This window comes from Panulirus ornatus, chromosome 10 (genome assembly GCF_036320965.1).
Source record: "Panulirus ornatus isolate Po-2019 chromosome 10, ASM3632096v1, whole genome shotgun sequence".
NCBI classification, from domain to species: domain Eukaryota; kingdom Metazoa; phylum Arthropoda; class Malacostraca; order Decapoda; family Palinuridae; genus Panulirus; species Panulirus ornatus.
Genome location: NC_092233.1, coordinates 9,638,250 through 9,654,137, shown reverse-complemented (window position 1 = coordinate 9,654,137; position 15,888 = coordinate 9,638,250). Strand labels below are relative to the sequence as shown.

Sequence of the window (15,888 nt, the reverse complement as noted above, 5' to 3'; positions counted from 1 at the left end):
GGAGATCATGATGTGAGAGGTGGTAGAGATAATGATGTGGGAGGTGGTAGAGATCATGATGTGAGAGGTGGTAGAGATAATGATGTGGGAGGTGGTAGAGATCATGATGTGGGAGGTGGTGGAGATCATGATGAGGGAGGTGGTGGAGATCATGATGTGGGAGATGGTAGAGATAATGATGTGGGAGGTGGAGATCATGATGAGGGAGGTGGTGGAGATAATGATGTAGGAGTTGGTGGAGATCATAATGTGGAAAGTCAATCCCCAAAGGGGTTGTACTTGCGCCCCTCGTGTCCCTCATTCTTACAATATAACATTGACTTGACCACATCCTTTCTAGACGAAAGAAGAGTAAGTATGAAAATCACAACAGTAGAGGATGCTCAATAGCCACAAAGAGACATAAACGAAGTCTTGAACTGGGCAACTGAGAACAACATGCATTTCTCTAGAGATAGGTTTCAACTCCGTTAAGAGGAAACTGAAGAAATCAGAAACAATTCAGAATACCGAACAGACACAGGTGCAATCGTAAACCAGTTGAATAATGTGAAAGACTTCGGAGTAATAATGTCTGACGACCTAAAACTCAGCGAACGCAACAAAACAAAGGTTGCCTCATGCTGAAGGATGGCAGGCTGGATGCTGTGGACCTTCAAGACAAGAGAAGAAAGACAAAGTGAGAATATTGCAGGCGCTAACTCTTTTACGACCTGAATATTGCTGCGCTCGACCATCACCCTACAAGGCGGGTCAAAGTGTGGAATACTTGAAAGTGTATAGAGATCTTCCACAGCCATATCAATTTAGTAAAGGAAATAGATAACTGATAACAGCTGAAATCTCTGAGGCTTTACTCCCTGGGGCGCAAATGGGAGAGGTATAGTATCATCTGTAACTTGAGAATCCATGAGGGTATAGTTCCCCAACTAATACCCGGAAATAACATCCTATTGCCACGACAGACATGGAAGACTTGGTAAAATACTACCTCTGAAAACCAAAGGTGCGACATGCACAGAAAGAGAGAACACCTTAAACATGCGGGGCCCAAGACTCCTCAACACCTTGCTTGCTATCATCAGGCACAGCATGGGATACACACTAGAGAAGTTTAAGAATGCACTGGACAAGCACCTACGAAGTGTACCAGACCAGCCAGGCTGTGGGGGCTACGTAGGCCTGAGGGCTGCTGCTTGGTCGATCAACGACCCAACTCAACAGCCTGGGCTGAGCACGGGCTGTGGGGGTAGAATACCCTCAAAGACTTCATCAGGTATTCACCAGATGTTAGAGATAATGATGTGGGAAGTGGTGGAGATAATGGTAAGAGGAGGTGGTGGAGATAATGATAAGAGGAAGTGGCGGAGATAATGATAAGTGGAGGTGGTGAAGTTAATGATGAGAGGTGGTGGAGTTAATGATGTGGGAGGTGATGGAGTTGATGATGTGGGAGGTGGAGTTAATGATGTGGGAGGTGGTGGGGATACGATGAGAGAGGTGGCGGGAAAAATGCCTTTGGAAATTGATGGAGATAATGATGTGGGAGTTGTTGGAGATAATGATGTGAGAGTTGTTGGAGATAATGATGTCGGAGGTGGAGGCAGAGGTGGTGGGGATGATCATGGCTGTGAGCGGAGGTGTGGATGAGTGGCAGAGTAAAGCCACAAAGGGTTGGAGGTAAGCACGAGAGAGGTGGAGGCTGGAGGTGAACACAGGGGAGGTGGAGGCTGGAGATAAGCACGAGGGAGGTGGAGGCTGGAGATAAGCACGAGGGAGGTGGAAGCTGGAGGTAAGCACGAGGGAGGTGGAAGCTGGAGGAGCGCCCCTGGCCTGGGCGGCAGTTGTTGGCAGGAGCAGCACGAGCCCTCGGGGGGCGGGGACTCGTGCCCCCCGGGGTCAACAGCACTCGGCTTCTGCCTCCCCAACTCGCGCCCCACCTTGCCCACACCTGCGACCCATCACACCTGCCCCCCACAACACCCACACCCGCGTCCCAGTACACCCACACCCCCACCTCTCTCACACACCCCACACGCACACCTGCGCCCATCCACACCCACACCCTCTCCCCAATACATCCACACCTGCGATCCACCACACCCACACCCGCGCCCCTCCACGCTTCGATGTTATGGTTACAAGTTTCCGTATAACATCCACGAGTCAAAGTGTTACAGCCCCGAATCACAGTGACACAGCCATGGGTTACAACGTTACAGCCACGAATCACAATGATACAGCCGTGAGTCACAGTATTACAGCCACGAGCCACAGTATTATAGCCATGGGCCTCAGTGTTACAGCCACGAGCCACGGCACCAGAGCCACAAGCCATAGTATTACAGGTACAGTTCACTGTATTACAGCCACAAACCATGGTATTACAGGCAATCGGTCATTGTATTAAAGCCGCGAGCTACAGTGTTACAGCCACGGGCCACAGGATTACAGCCATGGGCCACAATATTACAGCCACGGGCCACAATATTACAGCCAAGAGTAGGAGGAGGGTGTATTGAGGTGTTTAAGAGTGTGTGGGGCTGCTGTCAGCCTCATACAGTTACTGGCCTCATAAGTAAGCGTGAGGGTGACCTCCAAGGCCAAGACTCGGGCCTGGCTCAGCTTGGCCCGGCCGAGATGGGGAGGAGGGCACGGTGCTTGGGATGCTGGCCGGCTATAACACACACACACACAGTACTCGGATACCGTTGCTTCGAAGCCTTATATAGGCAGCAGATAGGCGACCCATGGACCCGTACTGGTAAAGCTGTACACATCGGGACATTGTTACATGGCTTTACTGGTGAATTCATCTCTAAACTCCTTCGAGGACCTGCGAAGGAATGAGGCGATCGCCTGACTCATGGTGGTATGAATGATACACCGTCATGACCTTTCGTTTGTGTTGAACTGGTTCATGTGCGGTTGGTATGTGCCGTTGGCTTTATATTCACTAAGGGATTTTCATGAATAGATAGAGTGTGATTTTATTGTCCCGTACCAGCCTTGGAACGGAATGAAATAGCCAGGAGGGGGTCCGTGGAGGGGCGCATCCCTGGTCATGTACGCTCTCGTGGAGGTGTGTGTGTGTGTGTGTGTGTGTGTGTGTGTGTGTGTGTGTGTGTGATACTGGGTGTTGGCAGAGGGGGCGCTTCACCATCATCAGATGGTCCTAGGGGGAGCCGAGCCGCTACGTCTTCAGGGAAAATGAAATGAGAATGTGATAACATGATGGGTAATCGCGCATGTCATGTTCGTCTGGCCACCTCGGGTATGATTTATGTTAATTGTACCGAGGGTGAGGAGGAGAGGGAGGAGACCTACACTCCGGGAGGAGACGGGCCGTCGTACACACACACACACACACACACACCCGGCAGCAGTAACAGGGGGCGTGTAAAGAGGCTGTTCCTATGCCGGTCATGACTGCCCCACCACCAGGAGGCCGACACCGCCTGCTACTCCTCCTGGTTTATGTGGCACTGCCAGGCTCACTCGCCTCGTCATAATGCACAGCCCGCCCGCCGGGCCACGTATCTAGACGCTGCCGGACACCCCACCATAAACATGGCACACGCAATATTAACTTATTCTTCTCCTTGTCCCTCAATCACGAGTACCTGTTGCTCCCCACTACTGTTGCATTAAGTCTCTTTCTTCTTCATAGACTTACGACCTGCAGAACATGCCAGGGGCGGAGGGATGTTTATTTTAAGTTGGTCTCGCTCTCATGTTGCAGGTGACGGAGCTGTGTGACGAGGGCAGCCACAACCGGCAGGCCCCGACCCGCCACAACCTCCTGTGTTCGGGCAAGTCCGTGTGGGAGATCATGCGCGCCAGCCCGGACTTCCAGAACAACAGGTCAGCTGCTAATAAAAGGACTTGATGATCCTTCGTTGGGGGGTTTTTATCTTATCCTTTGGCACAAACTATGCATGTTATTAACCACTAAAAATGCTTTTTAAGGTATTGATCTTTTTTCTGATAGTTTACATGTGTCTGTCAATTTGTTTGTCTATCTGTGGTGAACAGAGTGTGGTAGACTGTATGTGGGAGGCAGTTTGGAGCAGTTTGTATGTGACGGTCAGAGTTTGTGATGGACGAGACGTTGTTTGGTCGAGATGGTTGATGCTTTGTGGTGCTTGATGAGTCGTGTGCTGTGGTTGGTACGTGACGCCTGTCACGTATCGGGTGACGTGTTGCGGATGATATGTGATGGGTGACGGATGATACATAGTGGGTGACTAGTGATACATGATGGGTGACAGGTGATACATGATGGGTGACGGATGATACATGATGGGTGACACGTGTTGGGTGACGGATGATACATGATGAGTGACGGATGATACATGATGAGTGACGGATGATACATGATGAGTGACGGATGATACATGATGGGAAACAGGTGATACATGATGGATGACTGGTGATACATGATGACTTGGCAGGCGATGACTGATACATGACTGGGTATAGCGACAGTTAACACATCACATGTGGTGGGTGACGGGTGAGAGATGACCCGTGACGGAGGGTGACGTAGGAGGCGTTACGTAGCCACAGACCCTTGGATATCCCTTATACACCCAGCGAGCCCAGTCTTGCTTGGAGCCCTGAGTCCTCCCTTGTAACAACATGATAATCTGTCGTATTTTCTTGGTTATTTTACAAACCACGTCCACTTGCTTGCTTTCCATAAATGTGTCAAGTAACTCTAAAGTTAGTTATCTTAAAACCTAAGAAATTATCTTAGTTTCTGAAGTCTTTACGTCTTCGAGGGTGAGATGGATTCAAGAGACAAGTTGTTTCCACAGGAATGTTGAGGGTGGGCTGCGCGAGAGCGACCTGACGCTGAAGTACGTGCGCGCACGACTCCCGCGCATCGTCCTCCTGGTGGAGGACACCAACGTCATGAACGTGCAGGTGAGTGTGCTGCTGTGCTGGTGTACTGCTGTTATTCTGCTGCGCTGTGCTGTACTGCGCAGGTGTAGTGTTGTTCTGCTGTACTGTGCAGGTGTAGTGTTGTTCTGCTGTACTGTGCAGGTGTACTGTTGCTCTGCTGTACTGTGCAGGTGTAGTGTTGTTTGCTGTACTGTGCAGGTGTAGTGTTGTTCTGCTGTACTGTGCAGGTGTAGTGTTGTTTGCTGTACTGTGCAGGTGTACTGTTGCTCTGCTGTACTGTGCAGGTGTACTGTTGTTCTGCCGTACTGTGCAGGTGTACTGTTTTTCTGCTGTACTGTGCAGGTGTACTGTTGTTCTACTGTACTGTGCAGGTGTACTGTTGTTGTTCTAGTGCGCTATGCTGTACTGTGCAGACATACTGCCGTTCTGGTGCACAGTGACGTATATAGTGCAGGTGTAATGTTGGTCTGTTGCACAGTACTATAGTTTTGCTCTGATGCACATCACAGTGGTATGCAGTTTCAAAGATTTTGTAATGATAATAATAATGATAATGATAATAATAATGATAATAATAATAATAGTAATAATAATGATAATGATAAGGATGATAATAATAGTAATAATAATAATAATAATAATAATAATAATAATAATAATAGTGATAATAATAATAATGATAATAATAATAATAATAATAATAATAATAATAATAATAATGATAATAATAATAATAATGATAATAATAATGATAAGCTTCCACTCTCAGTTCTCATTTATACTTACAATATTTGGCTCACTCACACCATTAGTTAACCTGTGTACCACTCGGGGGCCTCGATATGTTCTACTCCCCCTCCCCTTACTTGTATAGAATGAGCTTCACGAGCTGTAGGTCATCCAAAATCTCGAAAATAAGAAGGATCAACTGCCTGGACCTCTTTCTACAACCAGTGTTTACGTATCTTTGTATGTGTGTATGGAGGTGCGCATGTATGTACAATGTGTATACAACACTTGTCAGAGATTGTGGTAGGGCTTGAGAAAGCAATGAACTACTGATAACATCACCTGGGTATTCCTTGCCCGGCAGGTAGGCTTCGAAGGGGGTCACTTTATGAGCCACTCTGTAGAGCAGGATCACTTTTTGATGGAGCTTTTGCTGAGAACCTAATTAAAAGACTCTCGTGGCTTGCCACTGAGTCCCCTCACACGAGGCACAGACGCTTGATGGAGCCAAGTGTCTAGCTTTACACCACCAGTCTGTAGTGCTGGCCTCTCTTGTCTGAAGAATATACATATAGATACATACACGTAAAGGTACAAACATCCAGCCTTTGAATATTTTGCCCAAAGCTCACTTAATTGTGGCGGTACTTAAAGACCGAGTGCCATAATGATGCTGAAAATTGTCTGCCTGGAAGGACACTTGATTCGTTCGATGGTTCTTCTTAAATGATTTGAACATAGGAAGTCGGATCTTTTCCGCACGTAATGCATTAGATGATAGAAATGGTTAAAGACAGGGATCAGTTGGTGAAATATGCGTGTAATCCTAACCAAGTTTTCTTCCCACAGAAACGCTGGGACTTCATGAGGAAGGCGGTGAGGAAACTGGTGACCTACGATGTCCCAGACGGCTACAGTGTGGGACTAGTGGTGTTCGACTCCATGGCGGCCACCAAGTACCCGCTGACTTCACTCACGGATGGCGCCACAAGGGAGAAGGTCGGTTCCTCGCTGCCTCGTAACCCGTCGCAAGAAGGCGAGCACAAGCGGTGTATCGTGTGTGGTTTGCGCGAGGCCCTCCACCTGTTGCACCAGGATGGACCTGGTGGCCACGTCGTGATGGTGACGGGTGGCAGTGGTACCTTAGGAGAGCCTGAAGCAGCCGAGGCCTCACACATGCTGGCAAATGCTCAAGTGTCACTCCACGCCATCGTCTACCCACTCACCGAGAAATATCCCAGACCTAATGGTGGACTGGAGACCCTCGCGTCGCGTTCCGGTGGCCACACCTTCATTGTGCCTGATGAAGGTATTGGCGCAGACTCCAAGCTTGGGATGTACTACAACCTGCTGGACTCCCTGTACCACACGCTGAGTGCTGTGGCCGGACGCTCAGCCCTGCCAGTCAAGGTCCACTCTGCCGAACACCCTGGCGGCAGGGTACCAGTGTCAGAGGGCAGCTTCCTCGTAGACCCAGCTCTGGGTGCTGACACAGTCTTCGCTATCTTCTACTACGACGTGACCCATGTGGGTAACTTGATCCACTTGGTCAGTCCCCAGGGCCAGGTCATCGACACAGCCAATATGCAGAAGGAAGACGCCAACATCAACATGATCACCGTGCGTCTGGTGGAGGCGCAGGTCACGCCTGGCTTGTGGCGCTACAAGGTAGCCAACCGGGCAGACTCCCACCAGGCTCTCTATGTCCAGGTAACCTCCCGCCCTAGGCCACGCCCTGAGGCACCCCGCGTCAGCGTCAGGGGCTGGACCAGCCACGCTGTATCACTGGTGAATGCCAGCGACATATCTCAGCCTTTAGCTCTCTACACAGAAGTTGTGGCAGGGGTGGCAGGCGTGGGGAGTGCCTCCGTCACCGCCACCATAACCAGACTTGGCTACACCAACAATGGTACCCAGTACCCACCTCTCGACGTCGAGCTGTTCGACAATGGTTTAACAGGTCAGTCTTAACTTCAGTTGATGTCAACAAGTCCTTATCTATAAAACGTTATATGTACTATGAACATATATATGAAATGTCTCTCTTTGAGTGTGTATGTCAGTATGGTCTGTGTCTTTCTATGTGTGTACGTCTGTATGGTCAATGTCTGTACTTCTTTCTATGGTAATCATTTCTTTAACAAATGACTGCTTCGCGTTGCAGGTCCAGATATGGCGCGAGGTGATGGTGTATACTCCCGGTATGTCCCAGATCTGGTGGCGGGCAAGTACAGTGTGACGGTGCGCGTGGAAGGTGAGATTGAAGGCAATAAGTTCGCCCGGCACGTGAGGCTGGGCCTGGTGGATGTGGTGGGAACACCACCAACAAGGGATGCTCTTCCACCGGCCCGTGTGGTGGACCTACGCGCCACGCTGCTTCCAGACACACTGAACCAAGTGGGATTCATCTGGACGGCTCCAGGAGGCGACCTGGACTATGGGACAGCTGACCGATACGTGGTGATGGCGTCTCACAATCAGCGCGATTTGATAGAAGGTGGCGGCACACTGCTAGAGGGTTGGCCGGCGCCGATGGCTTCCCCAGCAGTCCAGCAGCACACCGTGACCTGGCAGGAGTATGACACTGTCAACTACCTGACTCTGTATGCTGTGGATGAGGAGGGTAACACGGCAGCCCTGAGCAACATAGTCACCGTCTACGTTCCTGCCCCACCCACAACCACCTCGGCTCCACCTTCCTCACCGCCGCCGCTTGTCCCAGCCAATACCTCAACCGTCAAGGAGGGCACTGGTGCCCCAGTCTTGGCCGCCCTTGATACCCGTCAGTTAGCCGTCGTATTTGGCTGTGTAGGTGGCTTTATTGTCGTGGTGGCTGTGATTGTCTGTTACTGCACGGCTGCCCACCGCAGGCATCGCAAGTCTGCCGCTGCTAAGAAGGTCCACGAAGCTCAGGACACTTACAGTGTTACTGTCACCGTTGCCTCTAAGGGCGCCGACTTCCCCGAGGGCAAAGAGGCACTGAAGGATGGGATGAAGAAGGAGTACATCAGCCCCGTAGAATCATGGTCTGCGTCTCAGCTGCTGAGCAGCCACCAGGACAACAAGAGAGGCAGCGTGTCGGCGCGGTCAGACAACACCTCCGACCACAGCGCCTCGACGAAGAAAAGCTACGGAGGATCCTCTGGGGCGATGGATTACTATGGAGAAGCCAACCAGTACCAGTACCGGCATGCAGGCTTCCCCGATCACTACCCTGCCCCTAGTGATGGCTACCCGACTCCTACTGAAGGCTATCCGACCCCTCCTGAAGGCTACCCGAGTGAAGGCTACCCCGTACCGTCAGAGGCTCGATCCTACATCAGCTCCCAGCCATCAGACTCTTTCCTCTCTGTGTCATGTGATATGCTGCCATCTTCCAGCGGACCTCCAGCCTATGCTGCCTACCCTTCATACGATGCTTCGCTCAGGTCCACCAAGGTGCCACCACCCATCCCTCCCAAACCCAAGGTGTTGTACACCCCTGAACCCTATATATACGACACCAACTCCCTCGACCCCCACTCCTCCACACCTTCCGTTGCCTCTGAGAAGCGTGTGCGCAACGTGACCATGGTGTAGAAAAAAAAAGTATTGTTGTGAGGGCTTTTTTTTTTCAAGTTGTCCATGACGAGTTCTCGGCATTATTAGTGATAGATAATGTTAATATATATATATATATATATATATATATATATATATATATATATATATATATATATATATATATATATATATATATATATATATATACTCCATAGACTCTGTAAGCTCGGGTGGCAGTGAAATGACAGATCGACTCTGAGCGCTTGTGACCCCTGGATGTCCCTGGTTCCAGGTGACGGCCGCTGTGGCTGGACTATAGTGGCAGGTCCCTTGCCGTCACTCAAATCTCGTGTGTACAACAGACGGAGCAGAGCCTCGGTGTGTACAGTGAGGTCATGAGTTCCTCACTGACCAAGCACAACTGCCTCGCACCCCCACAAGGTGTCGATGAACCTGACTTACCCATTTTGTGATATATAGATATAGTGTGATCTCAGCGAGAGACGGACGTCACGTACTGGGGGGATTTGCCAGGGTGGGGTCTACTGTTAACGACGGCCGTGGCGGCAAATGTTCCCACGACAGAGGCAGAGGCTTGGTACATTACTCCCTGCTGTAATGTACGATGTCCCTCAAACTGACGAGAGGAAGTGTGATGTGTCGCCGTTGAAGAAAGTGCCATGAGCTATTACAGAGGACATATTATGTGTTTGTGCAGAGGAGAGCAAGCCAATAAACATTCGTTGAGTTGCTACGGATGTGCAATGTGACCGTGGGGAAGAAAATGCTACATGATGTGAGGTAGAATGTGACACTGTTTCGCAAGGATGGACCAAGGAGGAGCATCTGTTGATAGAGAAGTGCCCACCCTAACAGCTGCAGTGAGTGCTTCGTTGGAAGGATATTCTCGCGATGATGAGGCGGTGCACGGAACAGCACCTGGGGGGGAAAAGTGCCACAGGGTAGTGTAAGAGGTTGTACACACGAGGACGAGTGCCGCGCGTGCTGGTCAACACGTAAGTGACCCCACCCCTCCCTTTCACTTGGGACAACGAAGTGCCAAATGTGGTGCATGAACACAGGAGGTTGGAAGAGACCGACCCTACAGGAGCGACATCACAGCTGAACACTTACGACAAAACATTGACTATATCTGTTCTTCTCCCACATCATATATATATATATATTTCCTTCTTTATTCTTATCTCTCGTGATAACATCATGGCAGGCACAAGGGGTCGCCTGAATATCATATTAAGAATGTAAATTGTCTGAAATTTTTTTTTCATATGATCTTCAGGAGCTCGTGTGGCATGTCCTCCGTGATCCAGCGAGCTGTTCCTCCTCGTATGTGTCGGTGGGATATTTGATTTGCCTCTAGTCACTCCTGTGCATTAAATGACACGTTGACAATGAAATGTTGAACCTAATTCTAAGAGTATGTTTGTGCAATTGTGTAAATACTGTACAGAATGTTACCCATTTATCTGAATTTGTAAAATCACATTTTGTAAATAAAGTTGAAACGTAGGGAGTGAGTTTGTCTACCCCAGGTGGGAGGGAGGGACGTAGGGAGTGAGTTTGTCTACCCCAGGTGGGAGGGAGGGACGTAGGGAGTGAGTTTGTATACTCTAGGTGGGAGGGACGGACGTAAGGAGTGAGTTTGTCTACCCCAGGTGGGAGGGAGGGACGCAGGGAGTGAGTTTGTCTACCCTAGGTGGGAGGGAGGGACGTAGGGAGTGAGTTTGTCTACCCAGGTGGGAGGGAGGGACGTAGGGAGTGAGTTTAGTGAGTTTGTCTACCCAGGTGGGAGGGAGGGACGTGGGGAGTGAGTATGTCTAGCCCATGTGGGAGGGAGCGTAAGTTGACGCGTCTGATGGGCCTCCAGCCACATCATGGGGGTCCACTAGTACACCTGCCAGTGATCCTTCCACAATTTCACTCTTAGGGTAGTACTGTCCCACACAGTGGCACCTGGTGACTCACCACAACCACTGTGGCACCTGGTGACTCACCTCTGACATTGTGGCACCTGGTGACTCACCACAACCACTGTGGCACCTGGTGACTCACCACTACCACTGTGGCACCTAGTGACTCACCTCTGACATTGTGGCACCTGGTGACTTACCTCTGGCACTGCAGCACCTGGTGACTCACCGCTAGCACTGTCACTGGGTCACTAACTCAACACTACAATCAACACAGCCAAGAAATTTGCCAACTGGAAAAGAACATGCATAGGTGAAGATTTCTCCCTCATCTAATCACAAGAATAAAACTGTGTTGATTCGTTGTCGTACACTTGTCAAGGATCTCCCAAGAACCTGGCACGAAAAAGACTTTGAACATTAAGCATCTCTCGCCGTATTGGGACGTCTTGTGGGATAAGGCATTTCTTCCATAGTGAGGCGTCCTCCCTAGCCACTGTGGTGCTGAGCCGTTCTTACATGTGTCTCCTGCCAATAGAGCCACAAGATGTTTTCCAATTCCTCCAGCAACTCCAGCAGGAGACTACATTTTGTTCTCTCTCCACCTAATCTCCCAATCAGATGACCCAGTAATCAAAGGATCATTTGCAGCGAAATGTTATTTTCCTCGTCCATTTCCTGCGCAGTAAAACTTACGAAAGCCTTTCAGTTTCTTTGAGCGAGTGAGAGTAATCAGTCCCCCGTACAAGAAAGAGACAGTACCTGGAGGTGGAGAAGGAAACCACTGGGTTTCTTTTCGAGGCCACTCCTGTAGGAGAACCTCTGCCGAGATGTCTCCCTGATCGTCTAACGCAAGAACTGTCCATAACCCCACTCAAAGACGCCCCTCCGCCTCAAGCTTTATCGAAGATATATGCACTAAGTTCCCACTGAAGTTGTCTTCCACCCTCCCATCATGGAGAGAATAGAGTGAGAGGTCCACTGGTCTCCCAGGCAGGTCCTACCGACACCGTGTGGCCCAGGCAGGTCTTAACGACCCCGTGCTGGCTGCTATATCTCACAAACACACGTCGTCACAGTACAATATTCGTATCCTCCCTCACCGTAACTCTATCTCCCCTCACACACGTACCGGGACACTAGAGTGCAAACACTCGAATCCAATGACGAAAATCGTATAGGGAAAAGTAAAGAAGCTGGGACGTAATTGGTCAAATATCAAGATAATTCTGGAAATTATAACCACACATGCGCGCGCGCGCACACACACACACACACACACACACATGTACGTGTCAGGCTGAGTGGAACCAAGTGGAGCGGGAGCCTGACATCACTTCATGCCTGGGGTTCTCTCACACTGTAACTCGTTGGTAAAAAGTTCATTTTTCCTGTGTGGGGTTCGGTGGCTGTCCCACCTGCAGGTGACCGGTTTTTTTAACTTGTAATATGACCTTGTCAAGAGCACATGCTGAGGAGCTGCTGGTCCTCCTCTCACTGCTTGTCATGCCGAGAATATCAAACCTGAACATTATATAAAAGGAAGAACTGGTACGTGTTAGATTACGATAATTTATGCAAATGGAACTTGTGCTGAGCAATATCTAATGTATTATATACACGAGAATCTTGAGCTCTTTCGTGTATTACCATATCTTCAGACGACTAGTTACAGAGGTAAAACTGCATCTTATGTACACTCGCTACTTATGTACTTTTTGGATCATAATATATATATATATATATATATATATATATATATATATATATATATATATATATATATATATATATATATATATATATATATATATCTTTTAAACTATTCGCCATTTCCCGCGTTAGCGAGGTAGCGTTTAAGAACAGAGGACTGGGCCTTTGTGGAATATCCTCACCTGGCCCCCTCTCTGTTCCTTCTTTTGGAAAATTAAAAAAAAAAACGAGAGGGGAGGATTTCCAGCCTCCCGCTCCCTCCCCTTTTAGTCGCCTTCTACGACACACAGGGAATACGTGGGAAGTATTCTTAATCCCCTATCCCCAGGGATAATATATATATATATATATATATATATATATATATATATATATATATATATATATATATATATATATATATATATATATATATATATACAAGAGGTGGAGCTAAGACACCGTTGGTACACAAATGTTTGTGGTTTGAGGTTGTCGGGTCTGGCGCTGTGCCTGTGAAAATTTAATTATGTGGACAAGACAGGAAACCGTTTCCAAATTTTGCCTACGACATAGCTACCCAATTTATATATAGACCTTCACTAATATTCTTGTAATTCTCTGTATATTTCATGAGAGAAGATTCAGTGATATACATCTTGATCAAGGAGTTATAGGATATGACAGAATTAGCACTCTTCTACTCAATACAATGTTCGTTATTTCGAACATAATCAAACTAATAATTTCAATACTTTCCCTGTTCTTATACAATTTCAAACAACATTGGTAATGTATAAGAACAGGACAAGATTAGATAGTGTTAAGGGGTAATGTATAGACAAGTTTATGGACAGAGGCAGTTAGGGTAAAAGTGTGCGAACGAAGAAACCACTAGGATGGAAAGAACTGGTCACATTGACCCACGTGTATTGCGATTTGAATTAAAAAAGTTACCAGACAATGTGTTAATAGTGAACACCTTGGATGTGACTAACTTTGAACTTTTGGAAATATTCTATTTAGTGTTGTGAATAATAGTTTCGTTTAATTTTGAAAGGAAAATGACAATTTTTTTTGTATCGTTTTAGGTGAAAATATTCTCGTATTATTTCAATTGTAAATAACTAAGTAGATTTTTGTTCTGTGTCAATGTCCAATGCAGGAATTTATTCGTAAATTTTCTCTTATTGAGGTGAGGCGAGCCCTATGTACTCTACTATAGGTGTTATTTTTGCGTGAAGGCAATTTCGCCTCATAACAACATAAACGGTTATCTAAATCTTTTTATTGTATATGTTGGTCTAACTGATCATTACAGCCTTTGGTAAAACCATCATTTGTGCTGAGGGATGCAATACATTTTCCTAGCCTGATCACCATTTCGTTACATAGGTTTTACTCACAGGTTAACGTCAGTTTTTTTTACAGCAAAACATGCAATCCAATCGTTTATCAAGTTCATTTATATTATTCCAGCAAATTTCAGTCGCCAGTTGTCTACCAGTATAGATGTAATGACTGTCGTACTTTGTATATAGGCAAGACGAAGCGACATCTCAGGCAATCACTACGAGCTAATTCCATAATCACCAAACTGCCTCTATCGGCAGTACGAAATTACGCTCACAGCGATAACTGCCCAATGTCGCCGGCGTCAGCGCTTGTGTTTGCCAGTAGCTTATGAGACTGTGATTAGTGAACACTGGAGTCTTAACATGTCCTACAGGAACAGCTTAACCAACGATGAGGTATCGACACACATTGTTTTTTAGATTGGTTTCATTTAGATTTTAGTGTAGAACTGTCTAATTCTTTTGAATATATGTTTTAGTGTTGAGATATTTGACTGATTTGTAGGATTTTGATCTTGTTGCGAATATATCGCCTCTATTTATGTATATATATCAAATATGTCAGGTAAGGTAGGACTTGTCAATATTTTCTTATTTGTCTGTTATATTATTCATTTCACGCTGGGTTTTTTTTTATGATATCGAACGAGCAGACGGCAGCCATACCACCCACCACCACCACCACTTCTTCCCTCCCTGGCCACCAAACACCCCTCCCTCACCACCACCACCACTTCTACCCTCCCTGGCCACCAAACACCCCTCCCTCACCACCACCACCACTTCTACCCTCCCTGGCCACCAAACACTCCTCCCTCACCACCACCACCACTTCTACCCTCCCTGGCCACCAAACACCCCTCCCTCACCACCATCACCACTTCTACCCTCCCTGGCCACCAAACACCCCTCCCTCACCACCATCACCACTTCTACCCTCCCTGGCCACCAAACACCCTTCCCTCACCACCATCACCACTTCTACCCTCCCTGGCCACCAAACACCCTTCCCTCACCACCACCACCACTTCTACCCTCCCTGGCCACCAAACACCCCTCCCTCACCACCATCACCACTCTACCCATACGCGACCATCACCCCTGAACCACTGATAAACATGTCCAGTAGTACCAAACCACCTGCCTCACCATTATCCCTCTCTGTACCTTGGACCCATACCGCTGTCACGACCCTTCTACTCAGTGATGATATATTTCCCCAAAAACATCTCGCCCCAGTAGTCAGCAGTTTCTATTCTAGCAAGGAAATGTTTGAATTATTGGCAAATATGTATGGAGTTAGGTATCGTGCGCCAGGCAACTTCCTCTCCGTGTCTTGGGTAAGGGTTAGTTATCGTGCGTGTGGCAACCTCCTCGCTATGTCTTGTGGGGGTTAGTTGTTGTGCGTCTGGCAACCTCTTCGCCGTGTCTACAGAGGATAGACAGACAGACAAACAGGGTTGCCTTTATATGGTAAAAGTTTCATTCAAGTAACATTTTTAGACTTGTAAGACTTTATGCTTAGTTCAGACAACACAATGCAGATAATTCGTTCGAACATGAATATTATCTTGTCACTATCGGCTCTAAATACTGTAACGTAAGCCAGGAAAACATCCAAAGCCCTAGTGATCATTTTCCTATAACGACTGCATTTTCCATTCAAACAACAGATCTGCTGCATGTATATATATATATATATATATATATATATATATATATATATATAT

At 47.6% G+C, this 15,888-nt stretch overlaps 2 protein-coding genes across 3 annotated transcripts in view; both read left to right on the top strand.

Annotated features, from left to right (window-relative positions):
- LOC139750789 (calcium-activated chloride channel regulator 1-like) overlaps nucleotides 1–10,711 on the top strand; it is a 64,206-nt gene extending 53,495 nt beyond the window's left edge. The window contains exons 4-7 of the mRNA XM_071665535.1: nucleotides 3,743–3,864; nucleotides 4,821–4,929; nucleotides 6,487–7,597; nucleotides 7,802–10,711. Coding sequence (XP_071521636.1) covers nucleotides 3,743–3,864; nucleotides 4,821–4,929; nucleotides 6,487–7,597; nucleotides 7,802–9,216 — 2,757 coding nt within the window. The 3' untranslated portion in view covers nucleotides 9,217–10,711. The remainder of the gene's footprint in view (nucleotides 1–3,742; nucleotides 3,865–4,820; nucleotides 4,930–6,486; nucleotides 7,598–7,801) is intronic.
- Nucleotides 10,712–14,424: 3,713 nt separating this feature from the next.
- The window catches only part of LOC139750787 (protein zyg-11 homolog B-like), a 97,145-nt gene continuing 95,681 nt past the window's right edge, over nucleotides 14,425–15,888 (top strand). For both annotated transcript variants that reach the window (XM_071665530.1, XM_071665529.1), the window contains exon 1: nucleotides 14,425–14,554. The gene's annotated coding sequence lies outside the window, so the exon portion shown is untranslated. The remainder of the gene's footprint in view (nucleotides 14,555–15,888) is intronic.